The sequence below is a fragment of the Mauremys mutica genome, chromosome 8 (assembly GCF_020497125.1).
Source record: "Mauremys mutica isolate MM-2020 ecotype Southern chromosome 8, ASM2049712v1, whole genome shotgun sequence".
Taxonomy (NCBI): domain Eukaryota; kingdom Metazoa; phylum Chordata; order Testudines; family Geoemydidae; genus Mauremys; species Mauremys mutica.
In genome coordinates this window covers 93564871-93587737 of record NC_059079.1, presented here as the reverse complement: position 1 = coordinate 93587737, position 22867 = coordinate 93564871, and the positions used below count along the sequence as shown (strand labels likewise).

The window sequence follows — 22867 nt, the reverse complement described above, 5'->3', positions numbered from 1 at the left end:
AAAGGTCTCAATCTCTGTAGCAATTTTGGAGTGGGGCAAAGTAGAGGTGAAAAAAAGAATCAGTTATTAGAAACTGAAAAAACAAAACCCTGTTATATCTTTTTTCTCCCTCAAGGACACCATCTCCTAAAATAACTGTTAAGATTATACTTTGAACTGGTCCTAAAATAGGAAAACTGTTCATGAAAAACTTCACAAAACATTTGTCTCCTTTTTTCCCCATCAAATTTGGGGATTCCTCCCCCCCCCTTTTTTTTTTTTTTTGGCCAACTATCATGATGCTACATTTGGCCTCAGTCAGAAGGCCACTAGATTTATTACTAGTGCCTCCTCAGAGGCCAGTTAGAACTTCAGTATGGTCCTGAAGGAAGCTGTCAGCAATCTCATCCATGAAACGACACCTCTTCCCTCCCCATCTTGATGGATGGATTATGGAGGTGAAAGCGAACTCCAGTCCAAAATAAAGGCATGAGAGGGAAACCCTCTAGCATCCAGTCTGTCTCCGTTATGGCCTCAGTGCCTCCAAGGAGCTGATGATGCTGGAAGTGTGGGAAGAGGATCAATCCCTAATCCCAACCACTGTTAAGTAAATATGTGCATCTTTAAAGCAGAGGCGAGGTCTGGTGGGGGTGGAAAGGGTGGCACAACACAGCACATACCAGCAAAATAACTCATGTTAGAAAATCCCCACTGGATATCTCTAGTGTCTCCCAAAAGCTGCTCTACCTTACTCCACCTTTACTGTGGAGGATCGTGTCACACTCATTTCAGTCCATAAAAGGAAATGAACTGGGAGAGACTTCCCTTATCAGCTCTCCTCCCATTGCCCGTAATTGCTGGCACACTGCAATGCTCTCCCTTCCTTTTACTCTTGCCAAGCCACTCACCCTCTAGGAGCCAAAGCCAGTTCTAAAAGACTCTGGCCCACTTTGCCCGGGCATGCAGTGAGCAGCACTGCATGTTGTGAAATTGCCCAAACTGGAAAAAAAGCCATTGTTCAGTCACTGATCTCAGTCCTTCCCCTCCAAATCCACAAGAAGGTAAAAGAAGCTACAGGGATCTCTTGTTAAACTACTACACTCATTTCCAGATCCAAACCAAGCCCATTCTGGCAAGTTGGGTGGTAGCAAGGTCAGGGAGCAGTTAGTTAGAGGCCACTGCTACTCTTCACCACTAGTCAAGTGGGTCAATGAAAGCGGAGGTGCTCAAGAAACGTGATGGCCAGCATCGCATTTTATATCAGACGTTATACAAAACGTGTAGGACTTGGGTTTCAGTTACACTAAGGCCACTTTACACTGTAAATTGGCAGAAATGGCCCCCTGCAAGTATCCCCTTGCTAAGAAGGCTTCCTGGACCAATGTGGAGCTGGTGTAAGGGCTTTACATCAGCACCCAGTGTAGACAGCATATTGCAGATAGATGGCAGGAGTTGAAGAGAGAGAGTGGGCCAAGGGCCAGCAGAGGACACAGTTATTCCCTGTTTCCGAGGGTGCACAGGGGGAATCCATGGGTAGCAGAGCACAAATGATTAGAACAGCCCTGAGGTTGCTCTCGACCTACAGCTGGTTGGAAACTTTTTTATTACACTTTTTGTTTAATCAAAAGATGCCGTTTTGTCAAAACCGAAATACTCTGTGAAACTATATTTTATTTAGATAGAGGTTTCTATGGGTCCAGGGTGGACTTGAGAGAGAGAGAAAGAGATCAAAAACCTAACCTTTTCAGTCCAAAAATGGATGTTTTGACACAATTTTCCTTTCATTCCAGTGTGGAACTAAAACAAATGTCTAAACCTCAAAAATTGTCACAAAACAGAATTGTCTTTAGAGATGGCTGGACACTTATACCAGAGGCTGAGCAGTTCCCCAAGGCCCAGGGAGAGCAAAGATTGCTTAAAGCTACCTGTTTCCTTCCCACCTCCCCCCCCACCCCCACTCATGCTCAAAGCTCAGAACAGAGGAACTGAAAATCAGGGCTAATATGTTACAAGGATTGGAGTTGGTAACTCAATAAGCAGTGTTTTCTTTTAAGTCAACAAATGCCCCGGGCATGGTACTAAGTGCGGGGGGGAGGAGCACTACTACTGGAATTGTTAGTTTTAAGATGGGATAGGAAATTAAAGCTCTGACCATTTTCATCATTAAAGATCCTGTGGCCCTTTTCTCCAGAGTAGGAGGATGAGTCCTGGCAAATTCCAGCTTAAATGCTTTCTGCTGACCTAAACTTCCCCATGTTAGCAGAATTGCAGAAGCTATTCTTCACTCCCCCTCCTGAGAAAAGCTATGCCAGGTGAATGGTGCAATATGGCTTCTGTATTTCAGCTTGCAAGTGGCTGCGTTTTAGTAGTGGATGAACTGATTCTTGTATTAGTTTCATCCCAGAGCAAATGTTTATGATCAAGTTATAAAGCTGCAAAAGGAGGCTATAATTAAAACTCTTTAATGAAGGTTGCCTATCACCTCCCTCAACTACTTGTGTCCTGACTTTGAAGAAGTGCCAATACGCTGCCTGCTCTATGTCAGCTTGAGTACAAGAGCTCTGTCTCTGAGGCATGCTGTGTTGCAAATATAGAGGGCAAGAGGAAAAACAAACTTGAACTTCATAAGTAGAAATTAGGAAAGTGGAAAAGGACATGAAATCACCTTTACAAAAGCCTTTGGTTTGCTGCTGTACTGCTGTTACACACAAGGACTGGATCACAAAAAACTGCCCGAGCGCCACCTTATAAGAATCCCAAGATGCACAGATGAGTGTCTTAAATAAATGAGACCTTCATGCACCAGGGCTCAACAGCACAACCTGTTTGTTATTCTTTCTGAAGTGAATTTTTGTCCCTGTGAAAGACAGTGAGTGGATTGAGAGCCCAGAAGACTGCAGCCCCCCAATGCATAGAGCAGATACAACGCTAGATGGAGTAATGCTAGCTTCTCCCCCACCACTCTATGCAATGGACCTCAGCCTCCTCATCTGTACAAGAGAGATAACAAAATCCCCCTGCCTCTCGGGGTGATGTGAGACTTCATTAATCTCATTGTGTCTATAAAGCACTTGGAGAGCCTCCAAAGCAAGGTGTTAGAGAGGTGCAAAGGGACCACCTTTGAAGGAGAGAGATTTCGTTCTCCTTGTCTCATTTAATCCTTTGTCTCTCTGCTGAAGCTGCAAACAAGCCTAGCAACTGCAGCCGGTCAAAAAAATTCTGCTGAAACAGTTTTTCTCATCCCCAAAAATTGGATTTCCAACTAAACAGAATGTTTCACAAAAAGTGGCTGCTTTCTAAGGAAAATTTCGATTTTTTCATCAAAACAATCAAATGCCCAAAAATCTACAGTTTTCCATTTGTGCAAAGAAAACAAAATATTTCAATTAAGACATGCCACTGATGAGAGTTGTAGTTTGGTTGCCTTATGTCTCCATTCTCCCCTGTGGGCTGGGCTCCATAGCCACACTACATCTCCCATGATGCACCGTAGCCAGGGACTCCCATGATCCATCAGCTCCCCTCACCAAGAAAGGAGACTATGGTGTATGGTGAGTGATGCTGTTTGGCAAAAGAGTCCACTCTATAGAGGAGAATGGGAGCATGAGACATTGCGGCAACATTTAAATTGAATTATTTTGGTTTTTTATTTTTTGCCAAAAAGTCACAAATTTCCTCAGGGGAGAAAAAAAAATTCCCAACCAGCTCTAGTGCCAGCTCTGATGTCAATTCCACTAAGGGATGGACTAACACCACCAACTCATTTAATCAAACAGCTATTAGATGGCCCTTTAAATCACTATCCACCTTAACTGACATCAAACTACCTAGAGGTAAAAGTCTCTGATCGCATTAGCTGTACCCTGAGTCCCCACCCTATCCTTCAGTATACAGGTGCAACAGGCTTGAGTTTGTAGGTGTAGGTTTTATTTGATTCGTAGAGCCAATCCTATTTGCCTAAGCATAAACTTACGAAAGAAATGGCTGCAGTTAATTAGCTGAATAATCACAGCGTCCTTTATGCATTTGTTATGGGCAATAGTGGAAGTATCCTTGAGAGATCTGTACAACCCATCTTCCTTATTTCACTTCTTATAAGAAGTATATTTATAAGAGGTATATTTGAGAGAGACCCTACCCTGACTGCTCCCATCCCCCTTCACTAGTCCAGATAAAACAGCTGTGTTGCTCAGTGAAAATTTTTCTCTGAAGGCAACCAAGTGACATCAGTTATCTGCTTGTAGGTAATAAAGTACAGGCTGGTTTAGCAGACTGCACTGGCTCTGAGACAAACACTGATAAGAAAAAATAGTGACATAGCTTCTTGGGTTGATGACCCCCTCCACAGCTTATCCCTTCCCAAATTCGAATTAATCAGCTCCGTTCTAAAGTTTTGTCTCCTCAGACCTGTTTATCAAGCAGCATGTGACAAAGCCCATGGAGGATATCCCAACATAGGCACACTAACAAACAGCTGGATATATGAGTTACCTGCCAATAACATGCTAGCATACTCCTGCAGCCCATGCAAGCACAAGGTAACCAGGTCGAAACACCTTGGGGTTCAAGCGGACCCCAAGTTTGAAGGTGAACAGGGCAGTAATAACCTGTTTTCTCCAGATTCCACTATTTCAACACCATTTCCTGTTTCCTCCTCTTAAGCACAGGGCTCATAAAGGGTTAATATGTTTAAGCCCCAGGTTGTTACAAACAGCAGGCAAAATGTTGCTCTCAACTACAGGCAGGCAACGCCAGAGTGTACCGGCACTTCTTAAGCCAATGGGGTATAACAGAGAATGGAATTTTCCCCAAAAGCCTTCCCTCACACAGGTAAGTGTTTGCCTCTTACCCCTATGTGAGAAAGGAAGTTTGGTTCACACCGGTACCATTTAAGTGAGGCAGAGCTAAAAATTAAATTCAAAAGGCATACAGTACTTGGAAAAGGTGGAGATATGCAAATAGGTAAGAAGGAAATAAAAATTGCTACATACAAGAAAGTTTGGCTTATGGATGCTGAAAAATAGCCAGATGGTGAATCAGTAAGTTTTTATTACTACCTCAAAGGTGAACAGTTCTGAGGTTGGGCTTACTATTAGTCAGATCGCATCTTGACTAGCTGTGGCTTAGAGCAATGAGAACTATTAAGGTCCTCTAACATACGCAAATATCTTACTTGCCAGCTATCAAGTCATGGGTGGTCTTATCTAATGGTTGGAGCAAGAGTCTAGCCTATCAGTTAGAGCTGAATCTAGCTGGAGTAGCTCCATTAACAAAGCCAAGGGTCATAGCCAGGAGTCAGAAACCAAAGTCTTAGCTGCAGGGTTAGCTGGAATTGCAGTCAGAAGGCAGAGCCAAGGGTCTGAGGCGGGTGTCAGAGGTCAGGAAGGAGCTGGAGCAAGACTAGAGACAGTGGAAGCAGGGGCAGAACTGAGTATAGCTGCAGGCTAGGAAAGCATTGAGCAGCCACTGGACTGCTGCTGCTGCTAGCAAGGCTTAGTATCACGCTACAGGTGTCTGCAGCAAATCAGGTGGTGCAGTCAGACAGTTTCTATCAGGACCAGCTGTGCTCACTGGGTTCCCAGGAGACTAGCTCTGCTGCAGGCTGGCCCCTGACAATACCCTCCCCCACTTCAAGGGTGTCTCCTAAGGACCACAGGACCTGGTTTCAGTGGGTATTTCCGATGAAAGGCACATATGAGTTCTGGAGCATGGACTTTTTCCTACAGCTCCTATGACTCCCCTTCTGGCCCATAGCCCTCCATAGATAACTGGTGAAAGTTGGGATTTATAAAGGTTTCTTCTTTCCCTTCTCCTGGACTTTCTTTTCACTTACACTGTGAATAGCGGCCCATCTCCTAGCAGTCACGCTGGCAGCACAGCCTTCAGGAATGCTAGTCTAATGGGAGATGAAACAGGCAGGAAAGGGATTTTCTGCATAAGGTTTCAAAAAGGACACATGGAAAACTGGGTGTACTTTCAAGGATTCCGGCAACTGGAGCCTAAATGCTATAGGGTTAATTTGTTCCAGGATCTTAAATGAGCCATAGTTTGCATAGCGTGTTCTATGTCGGGTGGCTTTACAGGTGGAATTAGGTCTGGTCAGTGGGGAACAACTGGGCCCAAAGCATGAACAGGAGCCAGCATTCCACAGAACTTGTTATGGTACCCAGCAAACTTATCCAGGGTTGGAATCTCTGACTCCCTAGAAGCCAGGATGGCAGCTACTGCCAGGATGGCTTGAGCCCATAGGGCTGCAAGGCCATAACCTGGGCCTGTAGGGTCTGCAAGATTCCCACAATGTTTGGCAGGAGCATAGTTGCCTCTTCAGAATCCATCTGAAGGGAAGTCCAACCACTTACCCACCCTTGTTCAATCTTTTGAGCTTCTCAGACTGTCAGCAACGAAGTCATAGGCGATCTGGCCTAGCAGTTGAAGCAAGAGTCCAGTCTGCCATTTATTGCTGAAGCTAGATGTGGCAGATCCAGGAGTGAAGCCAAGGGTCATAGCTGGGAGTCAGAGACTAAAGCCTAAGCCAAAGGGTTAACCAGAGTCGCAGTCAGAAAATGGAGCTGAGGGTCTTGGCTGGGTATCAGAAGTCAGGAAGTTGCTGTGGGCTGGAGCAGAAGCAGGAGCAAGCCTAGAGGCAGTGGACCAAGAGCAGCTGCTGGCTAGGAATGTGTTGAGAAACCACTGGACTGCTGCTACTCCTATTGGGTTTCAGAAACTGCCCATTGCTAAAGGACCCTCCCCTAGCCTAGGGGAGGATCCACAATGTCCAGGAACTCGGATAATTATGGAGGACAACCAAAAATGTAACAAGCAGGTGTGAAGGTCAAAGGGTCAAACTAAGGGAATCCGAAGAGGACACCGAGCATGGACTGCTGCTGCCACCACAGAGTTTAAATATCAGGTTGCAGGAGTCGGCAGCCAATCAGGTAGCCCAGTCTATCAGACAGCTTCCATCAGGGCCAGCAGTGCTCCTTTGGGTTGCCAGGAGGCTGGATATGCTGCAGGCTGACACCTGACATTGCTCTAGACTGGCTTATTAGAAGCCAACAGTAGGGTTGGGGTTTTGCCCTGGCCCTGTAATTTCATCCTCTCTTAGCAAGTCACCTCAAAGAAAAAAAACAGAAACGTTTACACTTTAAGAAATTCATGACCATAATAGGAGAGATTTTCAGAGCTCTCTGGTGAAAATATTCAGAACATCTGGAACAAAACATTTGAGGACCAGCAAAATGTATTGTCCCTTGAGCAAATTCGGCTCTAGATTAACTCTTCAGTCAATAAATCTTGACATTCTTCTCAAGAGGAGCCTCTGCCTCTCTTTCTACATCATCATCCAAATCCCTCCCATGCAACAGATGACATGACAAGATTACTCAGTTTTTACTAAAAAGAACAGGAGTACTTGTGACACCTTAGAGACTAACAAATTTATTTGGGCATAGATGCCACAAGTACTCCTCATTCTTTTTGCTGATACAGACTAACACGGCTACCCCTCTGAAATCTGTTTTTACTGAATCATCTTTAAGGGCAGGATATTGAGGGATTCGTGGCTGGGAAGAATGTGTCATTTCTGTAGCTGCTGTGTGGCGGTGGCGTGAGGGTGGGAAGTTCAAGAATTACAGATAATGGATGTGTGGGAATATGCCTGCCTTAACTCATATCGAATACAAAATGCTTCACACCAAGAGAAAATGTGGGCTGCTAAATACTGTGATAGTTTAAGGACCTAACCTCTACTGCGCTGGTGAATCCCACTGCACTCCTTAGCATATGACAATCTCGGGGTTTCTCACGTTGGCAGGATAGGGGCATGGAAACAGGGAAGAACCAAAGATACTTTTCAATGCTGTAAATATTAGGAGTGAGCCTAACACTGTTCAGGACTGGTGCTAAGAAAGATGCAGCTCTACTCACCAAAGAGGCGAATCAGAGAAGCTGAGAAAAGAGGAAAACAGATCATGTTACTTTATAAGATAATCTTTCTGGCTAACGGGCTTGTATCCCTTTAACCCATGACTTTTTTCTTCAAGGGGCATTTCAGGGAAGAGACAGTGATCTATTTATTGATAAAAGCTTCCTGAATGTCCACAGACAAGTCACTAAAGGGTATGTCAGCCCTGTAATTGGGGATGTAATTGCAGCCCCTGTAGACATACCTGTGCTAATTTTAATGTAGCTAGGTCAGGTACCAATAGCAGTGAAGAGGCAGCAGCCTGGGCTATACAAGCCCACCTGGGTATGTACTCAGACAGCTAGCCTGTGCTGCTATGGCTTTACTGCTATTGCTGTATGAGCTAGTTAAATTAAAGCTAGCTTCGTTATGTCTATACGTACTGCAATCACACCTCTGACTGCAGTGCAAAGGTACTGTTAGTTTCTCTGGGCTTCAATTCCCCAGGAAAGAATAACAGCATAGCCCTAATATCACCAGGAAGTTGTAAGGATAAATACATTAAAGATTGAGAGGCACTCACATCCTATGGTAATGGGGCTAGATCAGTATGATTGATAGATAACTGGTGAAAGTTGGGATTCATAAAGGTTTCTTCTTTCCCTTCTCCTGGACTTTCTTTTCACTTACACTGTGAATAGCGGCCCATCTCCTAGCAGTCATGCTGGCAGCACAGCCTCCAGGAATGCTAGTCTTATGGGAGATGAAACAGGCAGCCCGACATCAGTGGTGAAAGCAGCAGCAGCGTTTGGAAATCTCTAGGCAGGAACTTTTGCCTCAACAGCAGCTCTGGCAGGGACCACCAACAACTGTTTTGACAACAGTCACAGATTCAGGGCCCTCGCCTCAACATGAGAATCACACGAGGAAAGTGCAAACTGGGTGTTAGGATGACTGGTACATTGGGAACGTGGCAGGAAGGAGGTGTTCCCTCAACAAAAGTCACATCATTTGTGGAATTATGACCTCTGAAAGACCCCACTTCCCAAACTATTCTGCAGCTTGCTGTGTGCCACATAGTTATCACCTGCCACCCCAGAAGTGGCTGCATGTCAGTGGAGCTTTGTATATTCATGAAATGCTTTTTGAGCTCTTAGGATGATATGCACCCTATAAATACCAGATAATAATAATAAATACTGTTATTGCTGCAAGCTCCCTGACATGAGGACTGTCTTATTTGTGTATCATACAGAGCCAAACACTTGGTTGAAGTTTAGTAAATGAAATTATAATTATACAGTCCCACTCACCTGACTGAGGTGACATTCTTCCCCCTGGTTATCACACTTATGATTTTTAAATAACATTTTGTCAACCCCTGCCAGCTCCTCTTCCCTTCTAGGTTTCATGCCTGGAGTACATATCAGTCCCAACAAATGAATCGAGGACTCGCCCTGTTGTAGGACTAATCCAAAAGGAAAGAGGGGAAAAAAACCAAAAAGAGGAATGAACTCCACTGCCCTCAAGCGGATCTCATATTTATACGATCAGCCGTGATTACAGATTTAGGGGATTTGAGGCTCAGACATAACATTTGAAAGTCATGGCAGTTAGATGATGTTTATCCTGTTTAATCAGTGTGCTGAAAATCTCCACAAACACAAGATTAGCCCTCCTAATAAACCTGTAGCTTGGCACCTTGCCAGCAATGGGAAAGTATCTACCTGGCCATTTTTCTGTGCCATGCAGCAGTAGCACTAAGGGTAGCATAAGCCGGAGAACTGAATAAAAAATGATGATGTATTGAATTCCGAAACTAGGCAAAACCCTACTATGCCTCCATTTTAAAATGTGTGGGGCTCATTGTCTTCTTACTTAGACCAGTTTAAATGAGGAATAGCTCCCCTGAAGTCAGTGGAGTAACACAGCTGTAAAACCAGTGTAAGTCAGGGGAAAATCAAGCCCTGTGTGTGAATGCAAGTCCAATAGGCGCTAGTGAAAGGTGCCGGGCTGACAACCCTCGAAATTAGACACCACTCTTTACTCACAGAATGGTACAGCCTGAGCAGTGACAGTGCAAGCTTCCTCCTCACTGATCCACCTAGGTGCATCAGCGTTGATGTAGAGAGGCCACCTTGAGAGATGAATGGGTAGTAGCTTAAGTTTCCATGACCCATGCAGCCTCTGGACATCTCTTCTGTGACTGGCAGCAAGGTTGCCAATGGGCATCTACTGTGGTGTAGACAAGAGGTTTGGAATGTAGATAACCTGTCCACTGGGAAATGAATTGAGACAACAGTCCACTGAAAAGATGACAGCAATCACTACTGAACTGGGCTGGAATTCAGTATGTCCCCGCCCCTACACAAACCGTTCTGTGATATTCAAGGCCATCGGGGTAATAAAGCAACAGAACACTTCTGTGGAACATGGCATGTTTCCTTGTTTTGGTGGCAAATGATTGTGGGGTCATTTCACACTCTTCACAGTGGGGTTCTGATGGCTGAAGGAGCTTAAACTCAAGGTCATTTTATTCTACTTACTTTGTTTCCATTTTTCATTGTAGGTCAGCGCTTCTTATTATACTGCACCAGGATCCCTGGGGCACTCAACTGCCATCGTCACCCTTCCCCATCTTCAGCAACACATATCAGCTAACATGTACGTAGGAGTATTGAAACTTTGTTGCTTTTGTTTCAGAGGGTGGCGGGGAGCTTGACTCGTGAAATCCCATCTTGATATATGGCGTCTCATTTTCATTGGGACTTCTGGGGGTTACCCAGCCAAGGCAGAATGGACACTAAGTGTTTTCCTGAAGTCACATACCGATGAGGAGCAAAAACCCGATTAGAAGCTGCAATTCTATGGACTCATAGTTCTTTCTTGTGCATTCTAGCCACCAGAGCCCTAGTAAAATTCTTGAACTCACAGTCTGACTCTGAGGGAAGTGAAAGGACGTAGAGCAGCAGAAAACATAGATAGAATATTGGCAGCACACAAGGGCTTTTCATAGATTCTGAGTGCTCTGGCTCAAATTAAATTAGTATGATCATCATATTTCAGTTACTACAATCCTAACACTGTGGTTTTTAATACCTTTCTGATTGTTTATCTCTTTCCAATGCCCATTGAATTACTCATGTGTTTCTACATTTTCAAACCAAATTATTTAAGTGAATTGAAATGCGCTTTAAATTTAACTAATTATTTGACTGAAGAAATTATTTAAAAGTTAATTGATTTTTAAAACAAATCATTCAGACAAAAATATATGTAGAGTTAAAATTTGCAAATAAATATATTGCAGCGTTTTGTTTGTCTGTCTCCTGGACAAGAATCAGCAGCCTAGCTCTCATGATAAGCAACCCTACAAGAACAAACCAGCATGAATGCAGTCTACTTTTCATGAGCACTTCTGCAATGAAAATCTAGATCCTGATCCTGCAAAGATAAATACATATTAGTAAGGTGTATAACTTGAGTTAATCTCACGCATAAACTTACATACACAGGCCCTGATCCTTCAAAGATTTACACACATGGCTTACTTTAGATCCATGAGTAATCCTAATGACCTGAAATGGGAGTATACAAGGGGTTGCAGTTAAGCACATGTGGAAGAATTTGCAGAACTAGGGCCATACTGAAGTGTTAGTAGGATTGGGTCCCTAATTTGCTCAGTTCATTGCTCAGAACCTACAGGAACAAACTAGCATGAGTGCAAGCTACCGCCTAAGAGTGGTACTTCAATTAAAAAAAATAAACCACTGGGGAGTGAGAGCAGGTCTGCACAAATAATAGAAGGAAAAATCCTCTTTAAGGAAAGACATTTCAATTTCAAACTTCCAAATGGTTGTTATGACCAACAGAGAGAACAATCGCTTTTAAGAACTAGCAAAAAGTCCTTGACAGTCTCCTTTTTTTTTTAATAACATTTGGTTTTGAGGGGATGATCGTTGCTGTAGCATCTGCTACTCAGATTAATATTTGAGAACAGACATCCCACCTGGGGGGGAAAAAACAATGCAATTAGATAAAATGTGTCTCCCTTGAGACAAATAAAAGTTCTTTTAAAAAAAAAAGCCACAGGGCCCTGGGAAAGTGGTATAATTGAAAAACAGGGTGAATGAGATTTTTTGATGTTTTGTCTTCCTTTTTTTTTTTTTTTTTTGCCATTCTGTCTCACGAGGCCCCCCTGCTGAGAACAAGCAATCTCATTACACAATTGGAATCAGTGGGGTTTTTTTTGTTTTGTTTTGTTTTTTAAACACAGCTCTCTGACCAGGTTTGCTAAGCAGGAGAGACAGGGTACAGGGAGCCCCCAAACACTTGTACAGGAGACAGCCATAACGTGGCAGTACATGCTGGGGAAAGCAAAGTAGAAGGGGGGGTATCTGGCTAATGCTTTCTATGGAGCTCACAGTCCCTTTGGATGTGTCTGGGTGAGATTATAGCCAACAGATGCTGGCAGGATGACCCAGGTTAGCAAGTCCTACTACTGACCACATATTGATCCCATTGTGCCTTTCAAAGATATAATGCCTCCTTGACACAGTCTTTTGGGTGGTGCACCTCACCTGCGCTCTAGTGCTGCTCTGCTTTGGAAGAGGCATAATTCAGTCCCTAATTGGGTATTTCAGTGGAGTATTTATGGTTTGAGAACAAAAACAGCCCCCTCCCTCCCTCCCCAATACTTGCTGGGCTCCTTTGGCTGAGACTGACAGTACTAGGTCAAAAAAAGTTGACAAAGACTGCTTAATTCTTCATTCCTGGCAGCTTCTCTTTTATTCATATCCCCCCTGGCCTTAAGATGTAAGCAGTTTCCTTCCTACAAAGCCTTTCCACATTCATGACAGCACCCAGATATATGATGTGAGTGCCATCTGAAGATGCTTCAGGCAATAGGCTCTGCTCACATAGAACCAACAGCATCAGCTCCCAGAAAGATTAGAAACAGGATTGTTGTGTCATCTCCTATCCTTACAGCACACAGGGGAGGCTACTTTTCCATAGTGCATGTCTGCACTTCTCTAATTTCCTGTGTATCACCAGGTGCGTCGCTCTACACTCCTACTCTGCTCATGGACCGGAGGAGCTGGATTTGCAGAAGGGAGAAGGTGTTCGTGTTTTCGGGAAGTACCATGAAGGCTGGCTCAGGGGGATGTCGTTGGTCACTGGAAGAGTTGGGATCTTCCCCAGTAACTATGTCGTCCCCCTTTTCAGGTCTGATTTCCTTATGTGAAATAACTTATTTGTAGAGGGAGTGGCGAGTGGATAATCTGATATCTGCTCATCATGGGAGGATATAATGCAAGAAGCCCATTGCCTGGCTCCAGGGCAGTGAAATGTTCCTAGAATATTGATCATGGCTGTCAACACCATGGGTATATGGAATGCTGTCCTGCTGCCACCCCTCCAGAATAACCGGATCTCATTTCACACTATGCCATTGGCCATATGCACTATATGTGCTTTCACCTCCCTCTGAAGATCAGGCACTGGCCACCACCAGCTGTAAGATACCCAATTGGATGGATCAGTGTTCTTGTAGGAATTGCCGTATGGTCCAGATAAGATGGACAGATGAGCAGTATGGCGACATCCTTCATTCATCTCTTTTGAATCTGAAATTTCAACAGTGTAATGCAGTCAGAAGCCCTTTTCAATATTGCTTAGTCTACTCCAAGATTTAAGGAAACCCTGTTTAGTAACATGAGGCAACATGCTTAGTTATTCTGGGAGCTAAAGAGCCATCAGGAACCAGAGGGTCTCTCCGTGCCCAGTGGCCTCAGTAAAGAATCCCCTTTATATTTGTTTCAAGACCCTACTGAAATCAAAGCACTGTCTTCAGAGCAGCTGTTTTCTCCAAACGTTGGAAGGTGTTGACCTAGCCATATAAATGTGCATTAGCAACCCTGTAGAGTAGTAACTGGAAGGTTACAATCTGGGAGAGGCAGCATGGATGCACACTTAGTCCCCTCTGAGGTGCTTCAGGATAAGTAGACAATCAAAAGGGACAAAGTAGAAAGATGATTAAATTGTTTCCACAAATCGATAGCTTGCTCCCTGAACAAGGACAAGTCAGTACCTAGGCAACATCTTTTAGGAACATCGAGGCTTTTTTTTTTTAAAGCAGAGATTCCACTGCTGAAAAATTCATTGTGGATTGCTACAGCTTCTTTTCTTTCGTACAAGCAAGGCAGGGGTGGACATCAGAGAAAAGTGGGAGAGCGATATGCAGAGATGAACAGCAAAGGACTTGTGGGGATAATTTCCAAACCTACCCACTTTCCTTTCAAATGTGATCACATCAAAGCAGCATAGCCCTTTCTGCAGATGCAACAGCCTGTCACTCAAGGGAGTGAATGCCAAGGTGGGAGCGGAATTGTTTGGGCTGATCCAAGGAACAGGGAGATGAAGTAATGCATGTGAAAATGAAGCTTGAGTGTCAGAGATGGGAGGGATTGCTAGGGAGGGAGTCTGCTAAAGGGAATAGTGCCACCCTTTGGTTACTCAAAACTGGATTGGAGAAAGCACTATAGCATGTACCTGCAGCCATAAAAACGCAGGTAAATACTGCTTCCCTACTCCAGGGAGGTGTTGTGAGGATAAATACATGAAAGATTGCAAGGTGCTTGGTACTACGGTGATAGGTGCCATACACATCCGATTGACTGATTTATAGATATCAATAGATAGCACCTCGAGATGAGGTTGGTCAGCACTTAGAAAGGAGACTGTCACAGGAGGGGGTGCCCCACACCAGCACTAGGAGTAGCTCCCCAAACAAATGTTCTCTCCATCTTGATTTTGTATAAATGGGTCCAACGAGAAAGCTCATCCTTCCTGGAGCATGAGCAGCGTAACGTAGGGCCTGATTCTCCATTGCCCTGCACTGTGCACAGTCCCTTACAAACTGCAAAGTGAAGTAAAACACTCCCATCCTGATCTAGGAGCATTTCACACTGGTGTAAACAGTCCTATGTGGTGCAGAGCAATGGGGAATGACCCTCTGTCCTCTAGACTTTCCCTCACTGTTGCACCCACTTTTGAGATGCAGCAGCCAGGCCTGGAAGGTTCCCAAGCCCTATCTGGATCTGCTTCCCAACTGCTTAAATCCTTCATGCCTAGTTCAAAAACTCTGCACACATGACAGGGAAAATGAGGCCTGGGGACTTAATCCTAGCTAGAGCCACCCACCCAACTGCCCGGGACTTCCCAGTTCCAAAAAGATAGCATGCCCTACCTCAGAAACCTTGCCAGGAACGGAGTACCTCACCACTGAGGGAAGGTCAGACCAGCTCAAGATGTGTGTTGCCCTCTAGTGGCAGAGCAGAGACAAGCCAGAATTCTGATACACTGATAACGTGAGCTTCTCCTCCGGCTCCTGCCCAAGATGCCTGTGCTTTAACAACAGCAGAAGCTTAGTTCTATGCTAATCTATGGCCATGAAGTCCTGTGCAGCTAGCATGCCCTAGAAACTGCAAAGTCCTGGAAAGCCACAGACACATTACAAACTCCAGGGTGGTGTCAGAAGCAGGTACTGGGATTTGCAAGTGGCTCCCTACCCAGCGAGTCACTGCTGAGCCAGTGCCCCAGGATGGTACAAAGGAGTGATGCCTTTTTGATGAAGGAGCGAGCAGCCGCTCAGCTATGGAAGTGTGCCTGAGTTTGGACTATGTGAAAACTTATCAAGAAACTCAGGCTTTGACCCGCTGAAATAGCCTAATGGTGGCCTAACTCACGCCACATTATCTCTGACATTGACAGATAGACTCTGGCTCCTTTTTTCTTTTCCTGCTTATATTTCACTGTGTTAAATTCTCACTTCAGACTGAAGGCGATGCTGCCGCTTTGATCCCAGCATTAGCCCTCCAAACATCCTCCCTGATTTAAAGGGAGCCAGTGATTATTCTTTGTCTCTCTGGCTCATTTCGCTGCGATACAGCCTCTGATAATACCATGGTCCCACCTTCCCGCTAAACAGAGCAAACAAACAGTCCAACACAAACCCCAGCTACCCTAAAGTCGCCTCAGCCAGAAGCACCAATTTTGGAGCTGCTCTTCTGTATCCTCCTTTGGACAGTTCATCATACTAAATTGACGCGCCAGTTATTTTGATGAATCACCTGTTATTAAACCATAAATCATTCTTCTACTGTCCGAGAAAGCCATGGGAAGGGAAAGAGAAAAGTCAGAAGGAACCGTCTTCCCCCTTTCAGAGGAGTTAGCAGACAGCCTTTACCCTGGCTGACTTTTCCATTGAATTAGGAGCATTTGAGAGGGTTATTTAAGCATCAGGCTGATGTGGGAGATCGAAGGCCTTTATGGCAATTTAACGGATTTAGGTGAAAAGCCCAACATGCCCTCTCCAAGGAAAACAGATGAGGAGAGGAATAATGGGAAGTGGCGGCTGCTCACAATGGGGCCCGAACAGCAGCTAGGCAACTGGAGTCAGAAGGGCCAGGAGTGCGAAAGCTGCCACAGCCTTTTCCTTAAGGATCATTGCGCTCCCTTCGTGCTTTCTGGTGAGAGCTGTACCGAGAGCCAAGGTGGGATGTCAGCGAGCCAACGGGCTCTCTTGCCCAGCTCATTCAGTGCAAGACAAGGGGTCGGGGACAGGCCGAATGAACAAAACCAGCATCTTTTAGCGGCATGGAATTTTTACAGTAACACTGAAATGAAAAATGTGCCTTTGGAGAGGCACAGATCAGACCAGAACACCGGGTGAGGTTAATTCACCAAGCTCGCTTCAGAGCATGTTAAGCTAACTACAGCACAATAGCTTTCCTTCCCTAACTCCATGGGCGGAGTGCAAACCTAATAAGGAGTATTTATTTACATGTGACTCCTAACAGCGTCTGCAAGATTTTGATGGCTTCTGTGCTGCCTAACACATTAATAAGTAGGACAAATGCTGCAGCTCCACACAGCAATTACCTGGCATGTCCCCTGCGGCATTATGGTAGAACACTGGCACCTAAAAGCCCCCCTTCCTTTTGGCACCCCATGGGAATGGTTGCAAAGGAGTCTAGGTCGTGTCTGAGAAGGCCCAGGTACAAAGTGGGCATGTGTGAGTGGTGGGAGCAATAGGGCTGAGAACGCTTGTTCTAATGGAACCCTGCAGGGATTCCAGAAGGGTTTTATTAAAAAACTGATGAACCTTAGGGAGGGGTGGGCTGTTAAAAATTCCGCTCTGGCTCCACAGTTTTGCAAACAGTCCTTTTCTTTATAATGGGCTGAACCAAAACAAAAAGACACCGTGTGTGTGTGGAACTGAAGATTTGGATTTGAGGTGTGCCTCTCCGTAGCTATATTTAATTAACTCTCTCTCTCTTTCTCCTCCTTCCCCCCACCTTTTTTCCAATGTATACAAGCAGGAAGTCACCCAATTTCTCTGAATCCAGGATGCCTTCCCTGTATGCCACTTGGACGTTATCCACTGCCTCACTCTCCTCCCAGGGGAGCATCTCAGAGAATGGCCCAAGGCAAAGCAGGCCTTTGAAATCGGCCTTCACGCCCACTGTGCTGAACTCGCCACAGAGAAACGTAGCTGTGCCAGCCACCTCAGGACAAACGTCACTGAGGCGAGGACGTGGCAGTACTAGGAAGAGTAAGTTCTGGTGGGAGGGTGAAGACAGGCCTGTGAGTGTGTTCCCAGCTGGGCAAGTGGTACTGGGAGCCCTTAATTAACACACACACTCAGGAATGAGGTGATAAATAACATGCTACAGTTCCTAGAGTGTGCGACGAGTTTACAGAATGCATCCAGCTGGGATGGAAGCCTACGGGGGCAATGTCTACATGATTGGCACTACAGTGGCATAGCCACGGTGCTAGAGCTATACTGCTGTAACCCCATAGCATAGACACAACCTACAGCTATGGAAGGAGTTTTTCCCATTGCTGTAGGAACTCCACCTCCCCAAGTGACAGTAGCTAAGTCAACAGAAGCATTCGTCTGGTGACCAGCTGCACCTCCCCTGATGGTCTGGTGGGTGGATATTTCACATGCCTGAATGCCATAGCTCTGTCAGCTTAACCTTTACGTGTAGGCCAGGCCTTAGTCTTGTGTAAAACCTGCAGATGGATGGACTGGGGGGTCAGTCAGGAGAGAGGGTTTGACGGTCAAATATGTCCTGATTAAAACATATAGACTGACTAGATCTGCACTGTCATTTCCCACTCCTTGTTCCTCCTTGTTAAATTAACTGATCTCCAGGCTGCTTAAAGTAAGAGAAGGTGGGGTTTGCAGGAGTCCTTAAATACTGAGACCCTAAGGCTGGAGTCCTGGGAGTTACAGAGGGATCAATTTGGCTCTTCCAGAATGTAAAGCTTTGATCTTTCAAAGAGCTTCAACATGACCTCTGATTTTGTACCTGCAAAGAACTGCAGGTGAAATTTTGTGAACAGACATAATTGTGGGTCCATTTGACAGCACTTAGACATCTCACTACTGGATTTTTGGGTGCAAACAAGGGCTTAGATGTCACTTTCTGAGTCCGAGTAGGTGTTTGACCCATGTCCTTGACCCTAATCTTCCCTTACTGCTCTATATGTTGGTTGATTGCCGCCTTCTACTCCAGAAGTGGCTGCATTTCAGTCCAGAGGGCATACTCACACTTCATCAGGATGAAGTGTATGATCTATTTATTGGCATAACTGTAATAGCTGAGCGCCTCAAATATCACCAAATCAGGCCTCAGAGAAGCCTGCAGGAGATAAGAAAGTATTATTGCACCCATTTTAAAGATGGGGAAACAAGCACAGAATGAATAAGGTCATAGTGGAAGTCTATAGCAGAGCTGGCAATCAAACCCAACGCTCCTGTTCTTAGTCCTGGCTTAACCACAAGACCATCCTTTCTCCCTTCTCCTGCTATTCCAAATTCCTGACTTGACACACAAAAGGATCCTTTCCAGGGGCTTATGCAGAGCTCAGTGTGCTGCATTCTTTCCATGAGGTTGGCAAGGTTTATTTCAGACAGCACAGACTGTCATGGAATAAATCTCCAGCTATATTTAAGCAACTAAGCAATGCATTTTTCAGTTGTTTCAGCCTGAACTGCTACTTGAGCTATGCAGAGTCACTGGCAGGGGGTGAGGTTCATTTGCAAAGAACACAGGCAATGTTTTTAGGCTCAAAATTGGATTTATCTTAAAAGTTGTTTTACCTTAAAGGACTCGTTCCCCCACTGTGGTTCTGTTTCAAATCAATCTTTCAAGCAGTGGGAAATTGCAGAAGGAATAAAGCATGCATCACCTGTAAAGTAAACATTCAAATGGAATAGGCTGTGATGTGTAAACAACAAATGTCACACAGCTGAGAGACCTGCTAGTGAGGGCTCAGTATAGGTAGGCTGACTAGATAGCAAATGTCAAAAAAATCGGGACAGGAGGTGGGGGTAATAGGTGCCTGTATGAGAAAAAGACCCAAAAATCAGGACTGTCCCTATAAAATCGGGACATCTGGTCACCCTAAGTATAGGGCTCATGCTTGGGATTAGTAGCTGACTAGCAAAAAACAGCCCACCTCTGTGAAGTCAGTGGTAGTTGAGGGCACACAGCAAGCAAGGTCTTCGCCCAAGGACCTTAGCACCTGGCAGGATCAGATCCTTCTAGGTTGGGGTTCTACCCACCTACTTCAATTTGTCCAGGGCGAGGGGAGTGGGGGGAGTAGAAGAATTTTGTGGTGAATCAGTGTGCGACGTGTCATTGATGCAAGAGTCAACATGGAAATTCAGTATTTTTATGCTGTGTTAACATGGCTCAAAGCCTGAGATAGTTGTAGTCTTTAGAGTGACCAGATGTCCTGATTTTATAAGGACAGTCTCGATTTTGGGTCTTTTTCTTATATAGGCTCCTATTACCCCCCATCCCCATCCCGATTTTTCACATTTGCTGTCTGGTCACCTTAATGGTCCTGCAGCATACAGGCAGATTGAAGAACGTCAAGCCTGTCCTGCCCATTGCCATATAGAAGGCAGAAGAATTAAGAACTTTTTTATTTTTAAAGTCCATGGATTGAGTTCAGCCTACATTAACTGACAAAGAGGAGGGGAGTAAAGTCCAGTGGTTAGAGCAGGGGACTCCAGACTCAGGCTCCTCAGTTCTATTTCTGACTCCATCACAGACTTATTGCGTTGCCTAGTGCAAATCGCATTGTCTCTGTGCCTCATTTCCTTACATTTGGAAAATGATGACAACAGTACTTATCTAATACCACACCTTATTGTTTGTATTGCCCCAGCATGCTGAGGCCTCAATCAGACTGAGGCCCCATTGTGCTAGGTGCTGTACAAATAAAAAGAAGTGCTGGGAAAATGAATTCATTAAGCTTTGAAATTCTCAGATAAAAGGCACGATCCGTTACCTGCAAAGCCTGCTTAGGGAATCCCTGTGGAATTGCGGGGAGTGGAAGAAGTCATTTTTGCTCACCTGTCATTTATATTGGGCCCCCAACTTTGCAAAGGCCCCTGCAGACCTGTAGGAATTCAGTCCGAGCCTGCCTCAGACAGCAGAGTCTCAGCAACCAACAAGAGCTGGTGGAAGGGGATGAAACATGAGAGTTTTTCTCTTTTCTGATTCTTTTTAAATTTTCATATTTGCCCATTGGCACCTGTTTATTTTAACCTTCATCACCTATTGACTTCAAAACGATCTTTCTCTGCAGATGGATCATTGCAGAGACCTGTGCAGCCCGGAGCTCTCACTCAGGCTGTCGGTTCCCTCAGTCGCGCTCCAGCTGCCACGGTGCGGCCCCAGCAACTTCAGCTTTACCAGCATGTCTCCTCTCAGCCCCATGGCACCCCTGGCATGGTGGACCCAGGAGCCAGGCCAAGCGCCTCCCACGATGCTTCATTGCTGCTTGTGCCCAGAGCGGGTGAAAGCAGATCTCCTTCTGTATGTAGCTCAGTGATCCTGGATGCCAAAGAATCCCCAGCAAAAAGTGAACCAGCTCCAAAGCCACCTCCATCAGCTCCGCCCTCCATCCTGGTGAAACCAGATACCTCCCGGAACAGCACCGAAAAGGTAGAGTAAGGCTGAGTCATTGCAAGGAGCGGTACACTGACCCTCCACCTCTGGAAAGTCCAGAAAATCCTGCTGGGACCGACCTTAGGTTTCAGCTGACTATTCACCATGGTTCAGATCCCAGGAGGTTCTTACTTCAGTGAGTCCATACTCAGGCAAGACTCCTAATGTGATTCATTGAGATTTGTGCCCAAGTTCTCAGGATTTTGCCCCCCTTCTACACCCAACCCCACCCCAAGTTTATTGTTGTTGGAATGAAACCATTCACAGGGCACAGATATTGTGGACTCTTCTGTCTGCAAAAGCCCCTGCTCACTTATGGCCAAATCCTCACAAATTTACCCAGACCTTAATCCAGGCAAGAGTCCATGAGGGCTTGAGTGAGAAATGAGTAAGAACCTCCGAATCTGGGTATTAGAACTCAGGCTTGTCCTGCCAGGGCTTCTGAGACTCCTGGCTGGCTTCCTTTGCTTGTGTGTTAATTGCTTCTCTGTGGAATAGGTTGGGTGTTTTCTGGTTGACATCTGTAGTAAAAAACCTCAAATCATTCCATTCGAGGAGTGAAACTACCCTGGTGACAACTTTCCCCAGAGGTGGCACCTGCAGAATAACTTTGTAAAAGCCACCCAAGTCCCACAAAATGAGGCCAGCCCAGAGGTTTCTGGGTAGCATATTAGCTAGAGATTCATCTTTCCAGAGTCCCAGGTAAAAGAGAGCCAGAGGATGGAAATCAGGTTCTGAACACACCCATGTATTCTGGGTGAATGGCACAGCGGGATAGAGGTCAGCCTCTCTCAGAGGTCTCCCCACCATTCCATAGCCTATATTCTCCTCCATTTTAACTCATACTGTATCCAATCCTGCCTCTCTAGGTTCTCATATCGCCCCCATTGTGTGGTATCCAATTATTCTGGTACCCTCTATGCTCTTCTGATGTTTCCCGCCTGGTACAGTACACATTGTAAAGCCTCTAACCACTCCATTGCTGCACACCATCCCAGGCGTGGGGCACCCTAACACACCCTCTGTTGTGTACCTAGTCCCCTGCAGGGAAAGTATCTGTGCTCCATCCTAGCAGCACAATGCCACAGCAGATCAAAGCAAAGGCAGAGACTCATTGTGTTTCAGCAGTAGTAACTCTTGGTTCTGTTCACATTTCAGCAAGTGAAAACAGTGAGATTTCAGAACTACAGCCCACCTCCGTCCAAGCGACACAGCTCACAGCCATCACCAAACCATCCAGGTGGCAAAACTGAGCAGGGCGCAGCCACAGAGGCAGCCCAGCCAGAAGCAAACACCCTGGGCCCTGACATGACAGCTCTCTATTCACACCGAGTCAGCTCCAGCCCAGTGCATCCGAGGAGGACGCTGCACCCAAAGACATCATCGCTGGATCTTTCCGCCCAGGCGGGGCAACTGACCTTCCCTACCAAAAAGAACTACAGCAGCGTTTCTGAGAACTGACAGGTTTTTTCCATTTAATTGCTTTCCTTTTCAAATGGGGTTTTCCCCTCTGTGATAAAACAAGCCCCCCACAGACCTCACACCAACCTGCCACCACTCCCGCTTCTCCTTACAGGAGCTACAGATCCAGTCAGGAACTTACCAGACCCCAGTTCCATGGGGAGCAAGGCCTCCTTCAGGCACTCACGATATCTGCAGCAGCAGGTGGCCAGCCAGTAACTTGTGGGGGGGTCTCTATGGAACTGGGATGGGGTCAGCAACTCTCTATAATCTTATGGTAGAGTCTCATTTTAAATGCATATGATCCACATCCATCTGTATGTCATGGCAATGCATCCAATGTCATCAGCCCACACTGCCCCAGTGAGTAGATGCAAGCACCACAGATCAACATGGAATGGGTCTGTGGTCCCCGCAAAACCAGTGTTCTCTGGTATCCTCCGATAGCTTGCAGCCAGCCTTACAGAAAAGTGGAAGAGGGAAGAAG

At 45.5% G+C, this 22867-nt stretch overlaps 1 protein-coding gene across 1 annotated transcript in view; it reads left to right on the top strand.

Annotated features, from left to right (window-relative positions):
- SH3RF2 (SH3 domain containing ring finger 2) overlaps nucleotides 1–22380 on the top strand; it is an 80827-nt gene extending 58447 nt beyond the window's left edge. The window contains exons 7-11 of the mRNA XM_045026403.1: nucleotides 10452–10546; nucleotides 12938–13108; nucleotides 17266–17498; nucleotides 20558–20916; nucleotides 22078–22380. Coding sequence (XP_044882338.1) covers nucleotides 10452–10546; nucleotides 12938–13108; nucleotides 17266–17498; nucleotides 20558–20916; nucleotides 22078–22380 — 1161 coding nt within the window. The remainder of the gene's footprint in view (nucleotides 1–10451; nucleotides 10547–12937; nucleotides 13109–17265; nucleotides 17499–20557; nucleotides 20917–22077) is intronic.
- Nucleotides 22381–22867: the final 487 nt, after the last annotated feature.